General features: G+C 41.4%; 1 protein-coding gene across 1 annotated transcript in view; it reads left to right on the top strand.

Moving 5' to 3' along the window:
• Atp13a5 (ATPase 13A5) overlaps window positions 1-16864 on the top strand; it is a 129709-nt gene that overhangs the window by 29569 nt on the left and 83276 nt on the right. The window contains exons 6-9 of the mRNA XM_031363567.1: window positions 3149-3218; window positions 7747-7881; window positions 13305-13377; window positions 14260-14388. Coding sequence (XP_031219427.1) covers window positions 3149-3218; window positions 7747-7881; window positions 13305-13377; window positions 14260-14388 — 407 coding nt within the window. The remainder of the gene's footprint in view (window positions 1-3148; window positions 3219-7746; window positions 7882-13304; window positions 13378-14259; window positions 14389-16864) is intronic.

Genomic DNA, 16864 nt, shown 5'->3' with positions numbered 1-16864 from the left:
AGAGGAAATCCCTTGTGAACCTAGAAGCACCAGCTACAGCCAGTATGAAATTCCCTTCTTGAGGTCTCAGTTGTGGACTTGGTCAAGGTCCATCCTCTGAGAAGGGGCTGTCTGCCATCTTAGCAGTCTCTCCCCTAATGGATAGTGACAGATGTTAGGCAAACCTACTTAACCGTGTGTGGCCTAGTGAGGCCACACAGAACGATCTCAGCCTCACTCCTTTGGCACCTCATCATATCTTTCATGGTGGAATATAATCTTTGACTTTTCCTTGTGTATCTTGGCTCCCAGCCTAATACTTCTGGTTGCTTTGCCACTGCCAACATCCATGAGAATTCTTTGAGGCTGGCTCTGAGATTGAAATGGGTACACAATCTCTAAACAAACCAAAATTTCTCTTGGTGAAGGTCAGTAGGAATGACAAGACAGAAAAGAGTAGGCTGGGTATCACTTCCTCCTGGCCCAGATGAACCCAAGACCTCATTCACAGTCAATGCTTGACCCTCACTCTCCCATGCTTCACTTCTCCAGGACCTGAGCTCTTCCCCCAAGGGCAGTTTCAGGCACCATCTCACCAGACAAGGAGAGACAAAGAACATCAGACCTCAGCTACATTCTCAATTGGATTTCTGTGATCTCAGTCTGTCCTTAATTGTGCATCAGGGTTTTGAACTTTGACAGAGGAGAAAGTACTTTAGATGTAGGCCTCCATGACTTTCATTAACCCCAGCATTTTTAGGAACATACTCTATGTATAGCTCAAGGTCCTAGAAAAGCAATTCTGAAAATGTTCTTTTCTTGCCTTCAAAATCAGTTCATGGGACTTAAGGAGAAAAACATGTAAATATATGTTTTAATTCAATGAGATAAGTGGTGTTACCAAAACATAAAGTGTTAAGGAAGGAGAGAAAAATATTTAATTGTATCTGACAGAGTCATACTTCCAAGACTTACCTGCCACTTACCTGGGATTTGTCATGTCCTCGGTACACTCTTGACAACTGCTTTGCATATTTATCTCACTGAGACACTGATCACAATTTTATTAGGTTTATCAAGTTTGTTTTTCAAATAAGGGAACTCCGGTTTGTCCCCACCTCCAATTTGGATATCCATTAATTTAAACAAATAATTCTTGATTATGAAGTATGTGTTAGGCTCTATCTGAGCTCTTGGAGATCTATTAATATCCCTTAAAAGGTTATGTTATTATAATGGCAGAAGCATTAATTAAAACATTAGAAAAATGAGGTTTGGGCTTAGTTGATAAAATGCTTGCCTGGTAGGCATAAAGACATGGGTGTGATCTCTAGAACCTATGTAAAAAGAGCTAACATGGTAGTGCTTATTTGTAATCTCTGTCCTTGGAGGTGCTAGAGACATGAACTGAGGTTTACTAGCCGGTCAGCTTAGCCTACATGGCATATTCCATGAGAGACCTTGTATAATTCCATCCTTGTATAAAAATAAAGGTGAACAGCCTCTGAGGAAAGGCTTCAGCACATGCACCTGCCCACACATGTGCACACATATACAAATGAAGAAGATATATGTTCAGGTAGTCATATATGCTATCGAGAAAAATAAGGTAGGTTAAAGAAATTAAGGAAAGCTAGGATAGCCTTGCCCCTCCCCATCATAAGGATGTTGTACATACTAGGCAAATGTTCTACCATGCACTATACACATATTCTACCATGGAGCCATACACCTAGACCCAGGAGAGAGGCCATTTTGAATAGGTTTGTTAGGGAGGGTCTCTAGAAGAAAGTCCTTTTTTAGAGGCTCAAACGGAGCAAGGCATGCAAAGTCATGCAAAGATGCAAGGAAACTGACCTAGATAGAAGGAAGAGTAAGGTTGGCTTTGGAGCTAGGTCTGTTCAACTCTCACAGTTCTGAGCTGCACAGTTTTGTTACAAAGCAAAGAGTATAGGGACAACATAGCTTGCAGAAGGGAGAAGGACCAAGTGCCAGGTCCTTCAAGATTCTGACAATTGCCCAATAGCTGATTATTGTCACACACTCAACACAGCTTGAGTTCAAGTCTTTGGAGGTTCCAGAACAAGATTTAGGGTTCACAAATTCACACAGCTCTTCTTCTCTGTCTCTTCATTCCTAAGCCTCAGAGTTTCCCCACATTATAGAGTTAGAAGAGCTTAATATGAGTCATCTCTTTCCCTGGCAAGCAATAGTTCACGTTGGTATAGCATGCTTTAGAAGTCAGATGAACTTGAGCTCAGTTCTATGTTATACACTAGCAAGATCAAAGAGCCCTCATGGAGGCTCTCCCTGCTGGCATTCCAAGAGGAGGAGTTGGGAAGTGACATCATAGAGGCCATGGCTGGGAGCAGCTTTCCTTTCTCGCTCTAAGAACTTAGGATGGCTACTTACTTTGTTCAAACTTCACTTTCCTTTATGAGTAGTGATAATATGAAGTGTTTGTTAATATGATGCTTAAAAGTCCCATGCTTGCAATTAATATTAGCCATTAATTAATTAATACTAATATTAGCTAAAGACCCACAATGAACAACTTTTCCTATTGGCAAGAGTAACCCTTTAGAACTCTGTAGAATATTGTAAGGATCAAATGTATATTTTGCAAGAACTTAAAAATTTTAAGACACAATCAAAACACTAGGGTCTACTCTTTGGAGTGAACATGTCTCCTGACAGTTACAAGACAGCATAGAGTACCTTCCTGGGTACTTGTTCTTTCTTTGGTGCATTGAATGGGTTCACCCTACAAGGACCTCTTGTGAGAGATTCCAGAGTAAGACAGACACCATCATTGATGTCTAGGATAAACTGAATGCCTGTTATGTCTAGGAATATCTTCAGGCTTGTGACTTTTCAACTGCTTTTGGGATAGAATCAAGTTATTTTTCTAAAAACCCTTTCTAATTTCATTTTGACTAATCAGTTGTGTTAAAGACAGTTTGAAGTAGAAAAAACTCAACTTTCTTAATCATGCATTGACTTTCATCTTAAAATTATACTGATGGTTTAGTATGATGTAAGTTTATAGTGGTTACTACGGCAAAAGATGCCTAAAGGACAGAGAGGTGGGTAGCTTGTGGTCAGCTTGGCTGTGCTCACTTCTCACTGGGCTATGGGCTGACACTAACAGATGGTCAATCTCCCACAGAAGGTTAGTGTGTGGGCCCAATGCTATCGAGGTGGAGATCCAGCCCATATGGAAGCTGCTTGTTAAACAGGTAACTAGATAATTTTCTTTCTTTCTTTCTTCCTTCCTTCCTTTCTTTCTTTCTTTCTTTCTTTCTTTCTTTCTTTCTTTCTTTCTTTCTTTCTTTCTTTCTTTCTTTCTTTCTTTGAAAAATAGAATCTGTTTCTTAATGTCTTGGCCTCAGTGGGATTGGAGATAACATTTGTACCTCGGTGGAAATGCTATCTGAGTTTCATGTGACTGCTTCTTGACACTAGCCTATAATCTGTTTATTAATCCTTTCTGTTTTATTTAATATCAACAAACATATACACACACAATATCAGCATCTGATCTATCCTTTTCAATTGTCTCTTTATTTATTATATCTACCTACCTATCTATTTATCTGTTTATCTATCTAGCTGGCATCTATCTATGTGTTTGGGAACAGGTTTATATGTGTGTCTGTATATGTTCATGTGCTTGTGCATTGCTGTGTGTGTGTATGTATGTGTATGTGTGTGTGTGTGTGTGTGTGTGTGTGTGTGTAGGTCAGAGAACAACTGATAAGAGCCTGTTCTCCCTTTCCACCAAGTTGGTCTCAGGGATCAAGCCTTGGTCCTTAGGAGTGGCAGCAAGTGCTTTCACCTGCTCAACTATCTCACTATCCCAGTAACCCCGTATTTCATGTTTAAATGCACTTCTCACTGAGAGTCAGATTTCTGTTTTGTAATATCCTGTTTCTTTGGTCATCTTAAGTTTACATTATGGTGGTAGCATGGTATCTTTATTTGCTCAGGTATCTACAACACAATTCCATAGACTGCATAAAAATCTAAGGTCAAGGGGCTGTATAGTCAGACCATGCTGAAGGGTCTTGCCATCCTGTGGACCACCAGCTTCTCCGTGTCTCTTTTCATGAAAGAGGTCTAATCCATGTTTATCAGGACCTACGTAACCCTAGTTATCTCTCAAAGTCACACTTCTGAACATCACAACACTGGGGGCAGGATCAGAGCTTCAATATGTGAATACTTTTGGACAGGCCAAAAGTATTCAGTCTAACCACAGAGCCACATCATTACATCTATGATCCCTAAGATTTTGAGATGTATTGTTTTGGTCCTTTGCAAGTTATTTTTACTATTTCTCTCTTTTTGAGTGTGACATCTTTTTTTTTTTTTTTTTTAAGATATCATGTGCTCTGAAATTTCTGTTAGTTCATTTGTGAAAGTCAACTAAGTGAGGAAATTTCCCCCCTCTGCTCTCTGCTTGCAGTTCCTCTTTGATGGCTTTGTGCCTTCTTCTTCCTGGTCCCCAGTGTATTATTGGGTCAGAGCCAAGCCTATATAGGAGGCAACAATGTTTTCCCCTTAGTGACTAGTCACCAGGTTCTCTGGTCTAAGTGGGGGTTAGTTACACCATAGACTCTGTTCTCTCCCACTCTACCCTCCCTGTAGCATAATGTTTCCTCTGCTTCTTACTATAGTCCTAGTTTCAGTTTCCTGCATGAGATTTTCTGTCCCTACTCCCCTTAGCTCTGAGCTATTTATCTCTGATCCAGGCTACTGCTTTTGGGGTATGCACAATGCTCCATATTTCCAACCTATTTATAAAAATATCATTATATGTATCTGCATTTATGCATGGTATATGATATAGAAATACACAGAAGGCACACATGGGTTTATGGATCAAGGCTGGTGTGTGTGTAGGTCAGAGGACAACTTCAACTCCATTCTGTCCTTCCACCTTTCTGTGCATTTCAGGGATTGAATCAGGTTCTCCAGGCTTGCATTGACAAGTATCTTTACTCACTGAGCCATCCTGCCAGCTGAGCATATTTTTAGCCCTTTTCTAACCCATAAAAATGGGCTTTTTTTTTTTCTTTTTAGAATGGCTGCATCTGTCTAATATGAAATATTATCCACCATTGTTCTATTTCTGGAGCACACACCAGGCTATTATTATTTCAGCATTAGTTTTTAGAGTAATGTTATATTCCCAGCAAAAAGAGCAGGTGCTGAGCTTTCCCTCACACTTATCCCCCCTTCCCACCCCCACATGTTCACAGCCTCCCCAGCTAGGGCAAGGCAGGCTGCTTCCTGAACCCCCTCCCCATCCCCACATGTTCACAGCCTCCCCAGCTAGGGCAAGGCAGGCTGCTTCCTGAACCTCCCACCAAAATCCATTTGAAAACCATTAAATATTTTCCAAAGTATCAGTGATCCTTTCTGAAAGGAGTCTGGTATGTTTTAGCACACATGAACCAGAACCTTAGTAAAATTAAAAAACAGGGGGAGGGAGTAAATTATTTCACATTTAGTTGGAATGGTTATTGAATAAGGGGGTTAAATTAATTATGCTGCTGCTGTTTCTTCTGAAGAAATATTTAAGCAATTTTCCACTGTATTTCTACAAACTCAGAATCATGTTATCATTAGTACATAATCTATAATTAGAGCATTTTATGCCAAGTGAACTCAAGAGCTATAATTTGTAAGTAAAGCAGTTGGGATGGGAATAATAAAAACACCAAGAAACAAAAGCTTTTTAAATTTATAAATAATATCCAAAGGCTTGAGGAGCCCTTAATATGTAGCCTTATTAACTTATTCAGTAGCTATCAGTTCATTATTAGGAGCAAAATAGCATTTATTCAGTGTGTGAGAGAATCGCAGGAAGTAGTCTTTGGAAAGGGTTCCTTGGCTTTAGCAAGTATTTCATCTAATTTATTAAGAGGATAAAAAGGGTGCTTCTTCAAGCAAAGAATCCATGCTTCATCCTAGTGTGCTCTTTCGTTATTGCTGTCTCTGTGTTGTGGAAACTTCTGTCATTTCCTGGGATTTGTTCTTTATGTTGTGATTGTTTTTTTTTAAATTAATTAATTGATTGACATCCAAACTTCCTTTTCCCCTTCCTCCTCTCCTCTCAGCCTTTTCTCCTCCCCCCATCCACTTGTCTTCCATTTCTGTTTAGAAAAGGGAAAGTCTCCCATGGATTTCAACCAGCCTTGGAGTATGGCGTTGCAGTAAGACTACAGCATCTGCTGCAGGAGGCATCCCAGTAGGGGGAAGGTCCCAAAGGCAGGCAACAGAGTCAGAGACAAGCCCTGCTCCTGTTGTTAGGAGTTGTGATTGTTATGTTTCTTTATTGAGTTGGCAATGAGGTTGGTCCAGTGTCTTGCATATGCTGAATAGGTACTGTACAACTGAGCTTCACCCCAGGCCTCTGCTGTAATCATTCAAAGGAACCAGGAAGACCAGAGTGGGAAATAGGGGCAGTTAAAGAGCTGAAGGTGTTATGGAGACATCTGGGCATGTAGATCAGCTTTGGAGTTAGTGACACTGTTCCCCAATGATGTTCGATAAATCCTTATGAAATGCACTACTGCCTAGGGTCCTTCTGGGCTCAAGGGGAGGAAACATGCTGATCCTGTTGCTCTAAAAACATCTTAGTATGACTGTGACAGAAAGAATATTATTTTAATATAGCCTGGATAAAAAAGACTCTTCATTTTCACGGCACAATTAGTCTGCAGCATGCGAGCACATGAAAGATGTGCCCATGATTTTTGAATGAGATTTGAATTATGTTTTTCCTCTATAACGTTGTTCCCTGGCCCCATTTCTGGGCAGACATGAGTGAAAATCTACTCACTTCAGATAGGGAACTGATAACAGAGTCTACTTTGGTGAACCAATGAGTTTTATTGGGGTTACCTACAGGAATATGGGTGACTGGTTACTTTTATGTGCATAAATGACTCAAAGGGAGCTGTATTCCTCTATCCCCCACCCCTAGCATGGGAGGCAACTCAGAAAAAAATCTAGAAACTTGGAGTGCACTGCAGGGGGTTAAAATTGTCTTTTCCTAGTAGCTCAGGAAGTTAGAACCTTTTCCAGGTACCACAGTTGGCTGGTCTTTGTTTCTTGTAAGTAGTTTGGCTAATCTCAGTTTCTTCCAGGTTGCTTGGTTAGAGTATCTTCTAAGAAGCTCAGTTTACTTACTTTTAGCAGTTTTCCCGGCTTATAAATTCCTAGTGAGAGGTCTGATGAGTCCAGTCAGTTTCAGGAACTTCCTGAAGCTATCCTAGTTGTTTACTTCTAGTCTTAACGACATTTCCTTGTCATTAGGAATGCCTGTTTCACCTCCTCCTGAAACATCCTGTTATTTTACTTCCTTGTTAAGCATCCTGACCTAAAATACACTGTGCTTCCACTTTCCCTTTAGATCATGTCTCAAGAAGTTTTCCCCTAAGATGGAGGGTTTTAACCTGGAAATTGCCTCATAGTGTATGAATAAATGGCATATCGCTAGATTTTGTGCTGGCGAAGTATTTTTTTTTGGGTGGGGGATAAGAATAGGGAATTTTTGAATATGGCTCTGAGCACTTAGAGAAACTTTATTTCTAACATATTACATCCTATGCTCTTGGCATTGCCCAAATTAACTGAGTTCTAAGTATATTCATAAAAAGCAGAGGTCATCTATATTGTTAAAAATGGAAAGACATTCTATAATGTAATGATATAATTCTTATTGCTACCACATAAATGCTCTTTTTGTACCTGCAGGTTTTAAATCCATTCTATGTGTTCCAAGCCTTCACCCTCACTCTATGGCTGTCTCAGGGTTACATAGAATACTCCGTGGCTATCATCATTTTGACTGTTATCTCCATTGTCTTGAGTGTATATGATTTGAGACAGGTAAGAATTGAAATCATGGTTGGATTCCATTTATATTTTAATTCTAACTGACGAATGCAAAGCCTATAGAATTTCTATATGGAGCATGGAGTAGCTGTGTCACACACAATTCAGAAGGCAACAACAGGAACATCTTATTATGGGGACACTTGCAGGATAGGGTGTTGGGAATACCAAGCAGATTTAAACATCTTTTCAACGTTTGATCATCAACTGGAGGTTTCACTGGACTGTGCTTAGGACTCTGAGGTTGTGCGTGAGTCAGGTGTGAGGAATGCTACATGGACTGATGTTAGTCTTATTGTTAAGAATGGGGAGGAGCAGCAGCTCAAATCACATATTAACCAAGACACAAGACATTACTTTTCTTTCTTTTTTTACCATAGCGACCAAAAGCCAGGCTGCTAGATCCAAGAATGGTTATAATTTGAATGTTAATAGTTGTTGCTATGTAATTTTCTCCATATGAAACAATTCTTTTGATCAGAAACACACAAGGTCATTGATTTCTCCAAATTCACACCAACACTGTGTGATAGATACTCATATGTAGGAGTCTTCATCCATTACGTGCTTAGTGTTCGACACTGATATTTGAAAGCACAGTTACTGATTGCTAGTGCAAGGAGATTCTTTTTTACTTCCTGAGCATCTTGTTTTTCCTTTATATTCAAAGACTTTTCATAACCACCGTCAGTGTGAAGAAGTTTCAGTTTTAGTCCATCTTATGCACTTCACTTTGGTTTCTTTCATACACTAAAGATTACATAAAGGCAAATGTATTTCTCTTTTTCTTTATGGTTTCTGGTTTCCTAGTCTGTATATCCATCATGTGACAAAACTTATCCTAAGGATATACACACAAACATCTACTCAACCCCAGATAGGGATCCCACAGCAATCCAAACTATGGCTACTACCAAAGTCCAACTTGGTGAACCAGTACACATTGGGATCACTTACAGGATTCTAGGTGAAGGGTTACTTAGAGGAGAAGATGTTACTCAAAGACAACTGCATCACCAAGGCTCACCTAAGCATGGGCGACAGCTCACAGAGCTGGGAACTTGGAGCACACTGCACAGCCTGCAGGCAGCTCAAGAGGATGGAGAGTGTCCTTTCCAAGTGACTCAGTTGGTCTAAACCTCTTCCAGTCAGATCAGCTGGTTTCTGCTTCTTCCAGGAAGCTGATCTGGACTCAGAGTCTCCAGACTCAGCTGTAGCTCAGCTTCTCTCCGTCTGAGGGGGAACTCTCAGATTTTGTTGCTTATTGTAACAGGGAGGGACCTAGTGAATCTGGGGTCAGTTTGGGGGACTTCCTGAAGCTATTTTGAGTTATTTACTTTCCTGCTAAGGAGCTTCATTGCAAGATGGGATTTTTAAATCCTGGATGGAGCTATGGCATAGTAATATTTGAAGTTAGATAATTTCTTATTTTTTTTTTATTTTAAACTCCTTATCCAAATTAAACATTTGTGGCTGGACAGATGGCTTAGTAGTTGAGAGTGTTGGCTGATCTTGTAGAGGACCTAGGTTCAACAGTTCCCAGCACTTGCATGATGGTTTACACCCAACTATGACTCCAGTTCAGGAAATCTGGTGCCCTCTTTTGACCTCCAGGAGCACCAGACACCTGAGTGGTGCACGTGTATGCATGTGGGCAAAACAGCTTGTACATGTACAATTTAATAAATCTAAAAAATTGAATTAAAATTTATGTTTTCTTCTTTATAGAATCCCTAAATTACTTTGCCCAAAATAGCGGGTAACATGAGAACATGTTAAACATGAGCTTAAACAGCAGTACTACAAAGGAGCCGAGAAGAATAGGAATTAGAAAACAGACACTAATCTCATTAGCAGCTGATATTTGTGTGCAAAGCTTAACTGACCTAACTAGTAAGGCATCTTGCAAAGCCACACCAAGTGAGCATACTTCCTTCCATTACCTCTGTCTCTGAGCCTTCAACCATTAGCACTGTAAAAGATTTCATAGTTCACAACAGGTTCCCATAGGTTGGGCACAACCTTTGTCGAATGGGACACATGCCGACTGACACATCCATATAAGAAACAGTGACCAGGATTTCCCGACCCCCAGTCAAGTACTGCTCACTATCGCATTGAGCACACTTTCCGAAACTGACCCGTGGACGTTGAGGTAACAGTAAAATTTGATGGGGAGGGGGACTAGCAGGAATAAAGGAAGGAACATATGAATCTTTATGCTGAGTTTGAGTTCATTGTTTCTCTGAATTAAAGCTAAGAGGGTAATCTACCTGCCTGACCACCCTACCCCAAGCCATGCAGCTTGGTAAAGGCTTCCCTTTGTGAGGCTAAGAAACACTGGAGCTGTAGTCCCTTGCTAAGAAATTCGGAGAGTGCAAGTCAGGTAGGAGTGCAAACCTTTGAAGTGTATCTGCCTGCTAGGCTCCACCAGTGCATCTGCTAGCATGGTACTGAGAGCATTCCTAGACACCCTCTCACCTCTGGCTCTGCCTTCAGTCACGATCTAGCAAGGCCCTGGGGCACATGAGTTAATGCCCTACTTCCACTTTCTCTGGAGAAAACCCAGCCACAGCAAATATAGATATCCAGCAACAGATGTGGAATAACAACTGCATGCAAATGAGCTGTGGAAACTGATCCTGGTCCCACTGAAGAGGGACTGTAGAAACCAGAGGGGGCCTGATGAAATTCAGGCAATGAGCTCTGCAAACCATGGCAAACATCACAGCGCTTGCCTACTCCTGGCTGGCTGGTTGTCATAGAAACCCAAGCTTATAGTTTCTGAGTACATTAGCTCAAAGAGAATGCTTACATTAGCCTCCCCGTGTTATTAGGAGATGTAGAATACTCCAGGTCTATGAAATATACTTTTGCTGAGGGCTTACTATGTGACAGAGTCTAGGGACAAAGAGGAATGCACGGCCCCTTTTCTATCCTGGGAATTGTCCGCCTCACAGGGAAGAAAGGACAGGAAGTTGTAATGGAAGTTATCAGTGCTCCAGCACAGGTGTGAAGCCAGGAGCAGAGCACTGGATTCCTCCTGGATCTGGTCCTTGTTGGAGGAGGCCGTACTGACACAGCATCTCACGTGAATGATTAGAAAGAGCTTGCTAGTAGCAAACTGGGCTGAGCATTCTAGGGAGTAGCCGGAGCAAAGGCATGGAAGCATGGCAAGCTCCCCAGAATGCTAAGTCTGATAAACAAATTTGGCTTCCCAGCATAATGAGGTTTGAGAATTACAGTCAAGCACTGTTAACTCAGACTCCCCCACTTCCAAATGTGTTGATTAGTGTCCCCGTCAGCTGAAGTTATCATGCCATTGACTCAATGAGTTTGCTGAACAGAAAGTAAGTGAAAGACGTTGAGAAGGAAAAACAGCTCTGAAAAGGAAGTGGAGCTATTTTAAGCACAAAGAGAACGAAAGCACTGTCTATGCTCAGTGGATGTAGGTTTGATGCTAATAAATGCAAGGTTGTGGCAAAGTACTCCAACATTTTCTGCCCCAGCCTTTTGCCTTCTGTGTTTCTATATTAACATATATATATATATATGTATATATGTATACATATACATGTTTATAGTTATATTTTTTCCTAAGCGTCTACCATGGTGGTTAGTCTGTAGTAGCTGCTTGATATTATGAGTAGTTATAAACATAAACATTTAAGTCTTTTATAATATCTTATGAATTTCCCCAGTGAAACCTTTCAGGCTTGGAATAAGTCCCTAGCATGTTAAACAAATCGGCACAATGACACTTTAAATCTTGAAGGTAACTTCAGATGTATTTAGCTTATTAACTATTTACCAAGAATTAGTTATTATTCGATTTACCAAAGAAGCTATGGTTTCTCTGGTGACATTTCACACACACTGTCCATGGCTGGCTACTGGAGCAAGTCAGACCTCCAGATCAAGAATTTTGATTGAAATCAGGGTCCTTAACCCAGAACCTCGGCTGACTCACTCAGGAGCCTGTGGTGTTAATGCCTGCTCTGACGGTCAGCACCCAAGGAATCAACTTTCAGTGATGAATATGTAGCTAACAGTACCTTCGTTTCTTCTACTCTATTAACTCAAACTGGGAAGTTTAGTTTTGCACGAGGAACTGAAGCAAATACTGTTCTTTTCTCTGCATAAATATTAATACTGGATTCATTATGTTCTCTCTGGGTAAAGTCACGCACAATGCCTATCAGTCTGGCAAAATTTGTACCATTCAAAGTTACTAAAAGAACAGATCAAAGTAATTTAACCTATAAAAGGGAAAATAAAGTGTTCTGTTTGGCTTAGTTTAAGCTGAATTTGAAGAGCAACAGCAGGAGTTCTACTTGCTTCTACTTAGAGACATCCAATTCTTTGATACCCACTGGAAAGGAGCAGTACCTCTCCCAGCTGCCCGCTTTGTCCACAGCTGGCTGGTGTGGTCCGATCCTCGCGCTCCTCTCCTCACCGTGTCGGTATGGGGAGTGTGGGACTGAACCCCTTCTTGTCTCTGCCTTCCTGGCCCCGTGTTGTCCCTAGGACTGACTGCTTCCTCTCCAGAGTCCCTCTCATATCCTCCACCTTTTACAGACATATCTCAATAAGTCCTACCTCAGCGAGGCTTTCTGGTTGCTGTCTCACCCTACTTTCCCCAGCAGCTGCTCCATGAGTGGTTGTTAACATGCATGCGCTCTCAGCACCGCTGTGCTATTGCACAAAAAGCTTTGTAAAAAATTAGCTGAAAACTTAAAATACCTCCTACAAAGGCATATGCTACCATCTCCCCTTTTGGATAAACAAAAGGGGCATAGACTGACTGTCTCGTTTATACTAGCACCGGGACTCCAAATCTAGAGCATGACTCAATCCTGTTCACAGGAGCTGCTCGCTCTTCCCAGGGGACAGTCACTACAGAACAAGCTCAGACAAGTCATAACCTACTCTGGTTTGCTTTTCTACCTCGGTTCCTCTACCCGTGTCCTGGACTCTGTAGTTGTGTATCTCTTTTTCTTTTTTTCTGAGTAAAGCTGTATCAAATAAACAGGGAAAATTGCTCCTAAAATCGTGTCAGGAAGGTAGAGGTAGGTGGTAGCAGGGGAGTTGAGGTCAAAAGCCAAAGTAGATGCTGAATGTAGTGGAACACATGTCTGTAATCCCAGCAGTTGAAGGCTGAGGAAGACAGATTTCTTTTTTTTTTTCTTTTTTTTTTTTTTTAATTCGAAGCTAGCCTGCATTATATAGTGAGTACTAGACCAGCCTGGGCTACATAATAAGACTGTTTCAAAGACCAAAGACAGAAGATCAACTGGCAGATGAGTCATTTATTTGCCCAGAACATTTGAGTGTGACAGCACAGTTTACTGTACTTCAGTCAGGTGGTGGCAGGATACGGGCTATCTGTTGATAAAGCCTTGCTTTTCTCTTGGCAGCAATCAGTTAAGCTGCACAAGCTTGTGGAGGATCACAACAAAGTCCAGGTCACAATCACAGTAAGAGACAAAGGTAGGTGGCTCATTCTACTGTTTCCCTACCCACTGTTTCCCAGGCGACTACTATTCGTAGGGTTGCTGTTATCAAAGACGAAACTTCTCTCAGACTGAACCCAGGACTAGCCAGATGAGACCAATTGAGGCCATGTAACTCAAAGAAACTGAAGGAAGCTAAGACTCCAGATACTTGCCCCACCACAGGTCTGGCTGGCCTCACCCCCTTCCGATCTTTGGTTACATTATTATCTTCTTAGAGTTTAGCTTCAAATTCTTTCTGCTCCTACATATGTCATGTAGTTGGACGCTAATGTGCAAACTAAAGACTCCTTTATCTTTTTTTAATTAGTTATCTCCCCAAGACCCTGCACCAGGCATTCTAAGCTGTCATCTGAAACTGAAGCTTGAATGGAGCTTTTGGATGCTGACTGGACTCTTGGAATTTGCTTTGAGTTTGTTCAGGGTGGGGTGGCCACAGTTCCGTGTAAGGAACAAAGAGCTGCCACGAGAGCAGCAGACACTCTCTGGACAATTCCCATGTAGCCTTAAAGTGCTCGCAGGGTTCCAGGGCCCAGAGAGAGCACATAGCAGCCAGAGGGAGCCTCCCTCTTGACTAACGCTATAAAGTTTTACTTTGCACAGAACCTGTCTGGGTATCAGGTTCCAAACAGGAACTTGTTGCCCCACATCCTTTGCTAGGCCCCAGGAAACAATTCCCTAATTCTAATTCCCTTATAATTTTTCAGTTGAGTGGAAAAGGGCCCCTGGGGCAGGTGAACAGGTAGGGTAGGTCTTACCCAACTGGAAAATAAACAGATAAGAGTTCTTAGTCATTTTAATTCTTAAGGGAAAACAAGAAAAGGCCAAGACAGTCATGGAACTTTTTGCTGTCACATAGGTCTGCAGGAGCTGGAGTCCCGTCTCCTGGTTCCAGGAGATATTCTCATTCTTCCAGGGAAAATTTCATTGCCCTGTGATGCCATCTTGATTGATGGGAGTTGTGTGGTGAATGAAGGAATGCTCACAGGTAGGTTGTTTTAACCCACCATCCTCTTCCTTACCCTGCAGGCCAAGCAAATCAGATCAACGATCCCTATCTGACCACTTTCTTCACTAGGAAAAGAAGTAGATAAGGGAGATCCACTGTGCCTTTTAGTCAAACAAAGACACAGAACACACAAGCAGACAGCACTGGTTAACAATAGGTTCAAGCCACAAAAGAGAAAGCAGAAGAAACATTTACTATCTCATGGAATTTCTTGCTGAATGGTGGCATGAAGCAGTGAGCAGAAGAAGGCTTGGGCAGGTGAACAGGTGGAAATCCAGTATCTTCATAAAACTGAGACTAATTCTATCTGTATGCAAAGATAGCACAGGCTAAAAAAAGAAAAAGAAAAAAAAACACTGGGTCTCGAACAAGTGAGGAGAGACCTGCCTGGCTATGTGCTCTCTAGGCAAGAACTACATACTGGAAAATTCCAGAGAGCTTTAGCACAGCTGACAGTGTGCTGCTCTATTCTTCAGAGTTACAGCCTTTGTTGTTCTCACATAGCACTCCAGTGTTCACGTATAGTTTTTAAAGTCTTCTTGTACTTGTATAACCAGGGAAGATGTTATTTATGCAATTGCCCTTTAGTTAAGGAAAACCTGTGTAGAACAGTATATTTTAATGAGAAAGACTATTCAGAAGCATAAGCTTGAAAGCTATTTGTCCTTTGTGCTGACCAATTATTAAACTTTCCTGTTTCCATATGGTACAAAGACAGGAAGAAAGAAGGGCACACAAACCTTGAACATGACCTGAGCGAAATAGAAGTCCATGGTCTGCTCCTAAATTGTTCCACACAAGCACATCTTACATTTACAATGCAAAAATTGAGACAAAAATGTACTAAGCTTAAATATGTTTGCTATAATTACAAACCGTCTCCTTTAATGTGTTGAAGTCTACCTATCTAGTGATAGTGGTGATGAGGGTTTACACATGGAGTGTTGCCATAGGACCCAATGTGTAAACCTCAAGCTATAAAAGCCATTGGCTGGCCTCTGCCCCATGTGTCCCCACAGCTTGAGTGTGCAACAGAGAGCATGACATGGGGACATTAGAGACAGGGAAGGCAGGAAGGCTTGGGCCTCCTATCTGCCTCGTCCCTTTCATGATCTACAGGATTTGCCGTGAGTCTCAGGACAAGCCAGAATGTTCCAGAGAATTAAAAGTCATGTAAAATGTTCTTGAACATCAATGGGTCTTTCTTATTTACTAGCAGCAACATCCATGTATCCTGGGTGCTAAAAGTAAAGGAAATGATCCATTTTAGAGTTAGATCCAGTGAAACAGAAATATATATGAAAAGAACTATATGTTTCTTATGAGTTTCTTCAAAACACATAAATCCCAGCATGCACTAAAATACTTTATTTCATAATGGACATGGACCCCACTAACACACATACTGTGAAAAGAACCCAGACAGAACCACCATAATGTTAGAGTCAAGTTCCTGGCTGAAATATGGTCAGTGTTAGGGTATAAGTCCACAAATGCAACTCAGATGTGTCTGCTTTCCATTTGCGAACTAACTCATTGCAAGCATAGACATCTTATTCATGAAAATTAGTATGTAAATACTCTCAGTATCCATTCAGTCACATACTCCATAAACAGCTTTCATATCTCACTTCATCATCAATCATCAAACAACTTAGAGTAGGAGCTGTTAAAATACCGACTTAGAAATGAAGGAACAGAGCTGAACATAGACCAGGGAGGCTCAGTGATCGGCAACAGAGTCTGAGCTGGAGGTGGCATTTTCTCCCAAACACAAAGGGCTGCTTGAGTGCAAAAGATGAATTTAATATGGGAAAGATGCTGTCACCATTTTGGCCCTGTCACCCTTCACTCTGCTCAGCTGTTTTCTCCCATAGCATCTGCTCACTGGTGGAATTGTCTCTTCCACTGTCACTGCTATGCGGGAATCTGACTCATTTTTCTAATTCCTTTTGGTGTTTGTTTGGATGTAACTCAGTGAAGCCATCAGTTACTCTTGACTCCATTTCAGCACTCAAGCTCTACAAGACGTCAGGATGGGGTAGAGTAGACCCATGTCTTCTTGTCTCTGAGGTTGTCTAGGGCCTGTCACCTAGTTTCCATAGCATTATTGACTGTTCTCATAGTCTCCTAAGGTGCAAGTCCTTTTTCTTAGGGACACGTGGTACATGAGTCTCCTTTGGATCCTCTTCCCCCTTTTATAGGACTGACAATTTGGATGAAAATATAGGACAGAGATGGAGAACGTTTTTTGTTTTTTTGTTTTTTTGTTTTTTTTAAAAACTGTCTAGAAGTCGATAGAATCCATGATTACAAATGATTACTCAGAGGTCATTTTCCAACTTCCCTGTCTTTTGTGCCCCCTTTTTTGAGGCAGTGGCCTCCTTTAGGGACCTTGCTTCCCCCTAGAGGGAGGAGGCAAAACACAAAGGGGCACATGATAGAGGGGCAGAAC

Source organism: Mastomys coucha, unplaced genomic scaffold, assembly GCF_008632895.1.
Source record: "Mastomys coucha isolate ucsf_1 unplaced genomic scaffold, UCSF_Mcou_1 pScaffold12, whole genome shotgun sequence".
In the NCBI taxonomy this organism is placed as follows: Eukaryota; Metazoa; Chordata; class Mammalia; order Rodentia; family Muridae; genus Mastomys; species Mastomys coucha.
This window is presented reverse-complemented; position numbering and strand designations above follow the sequence as displayed.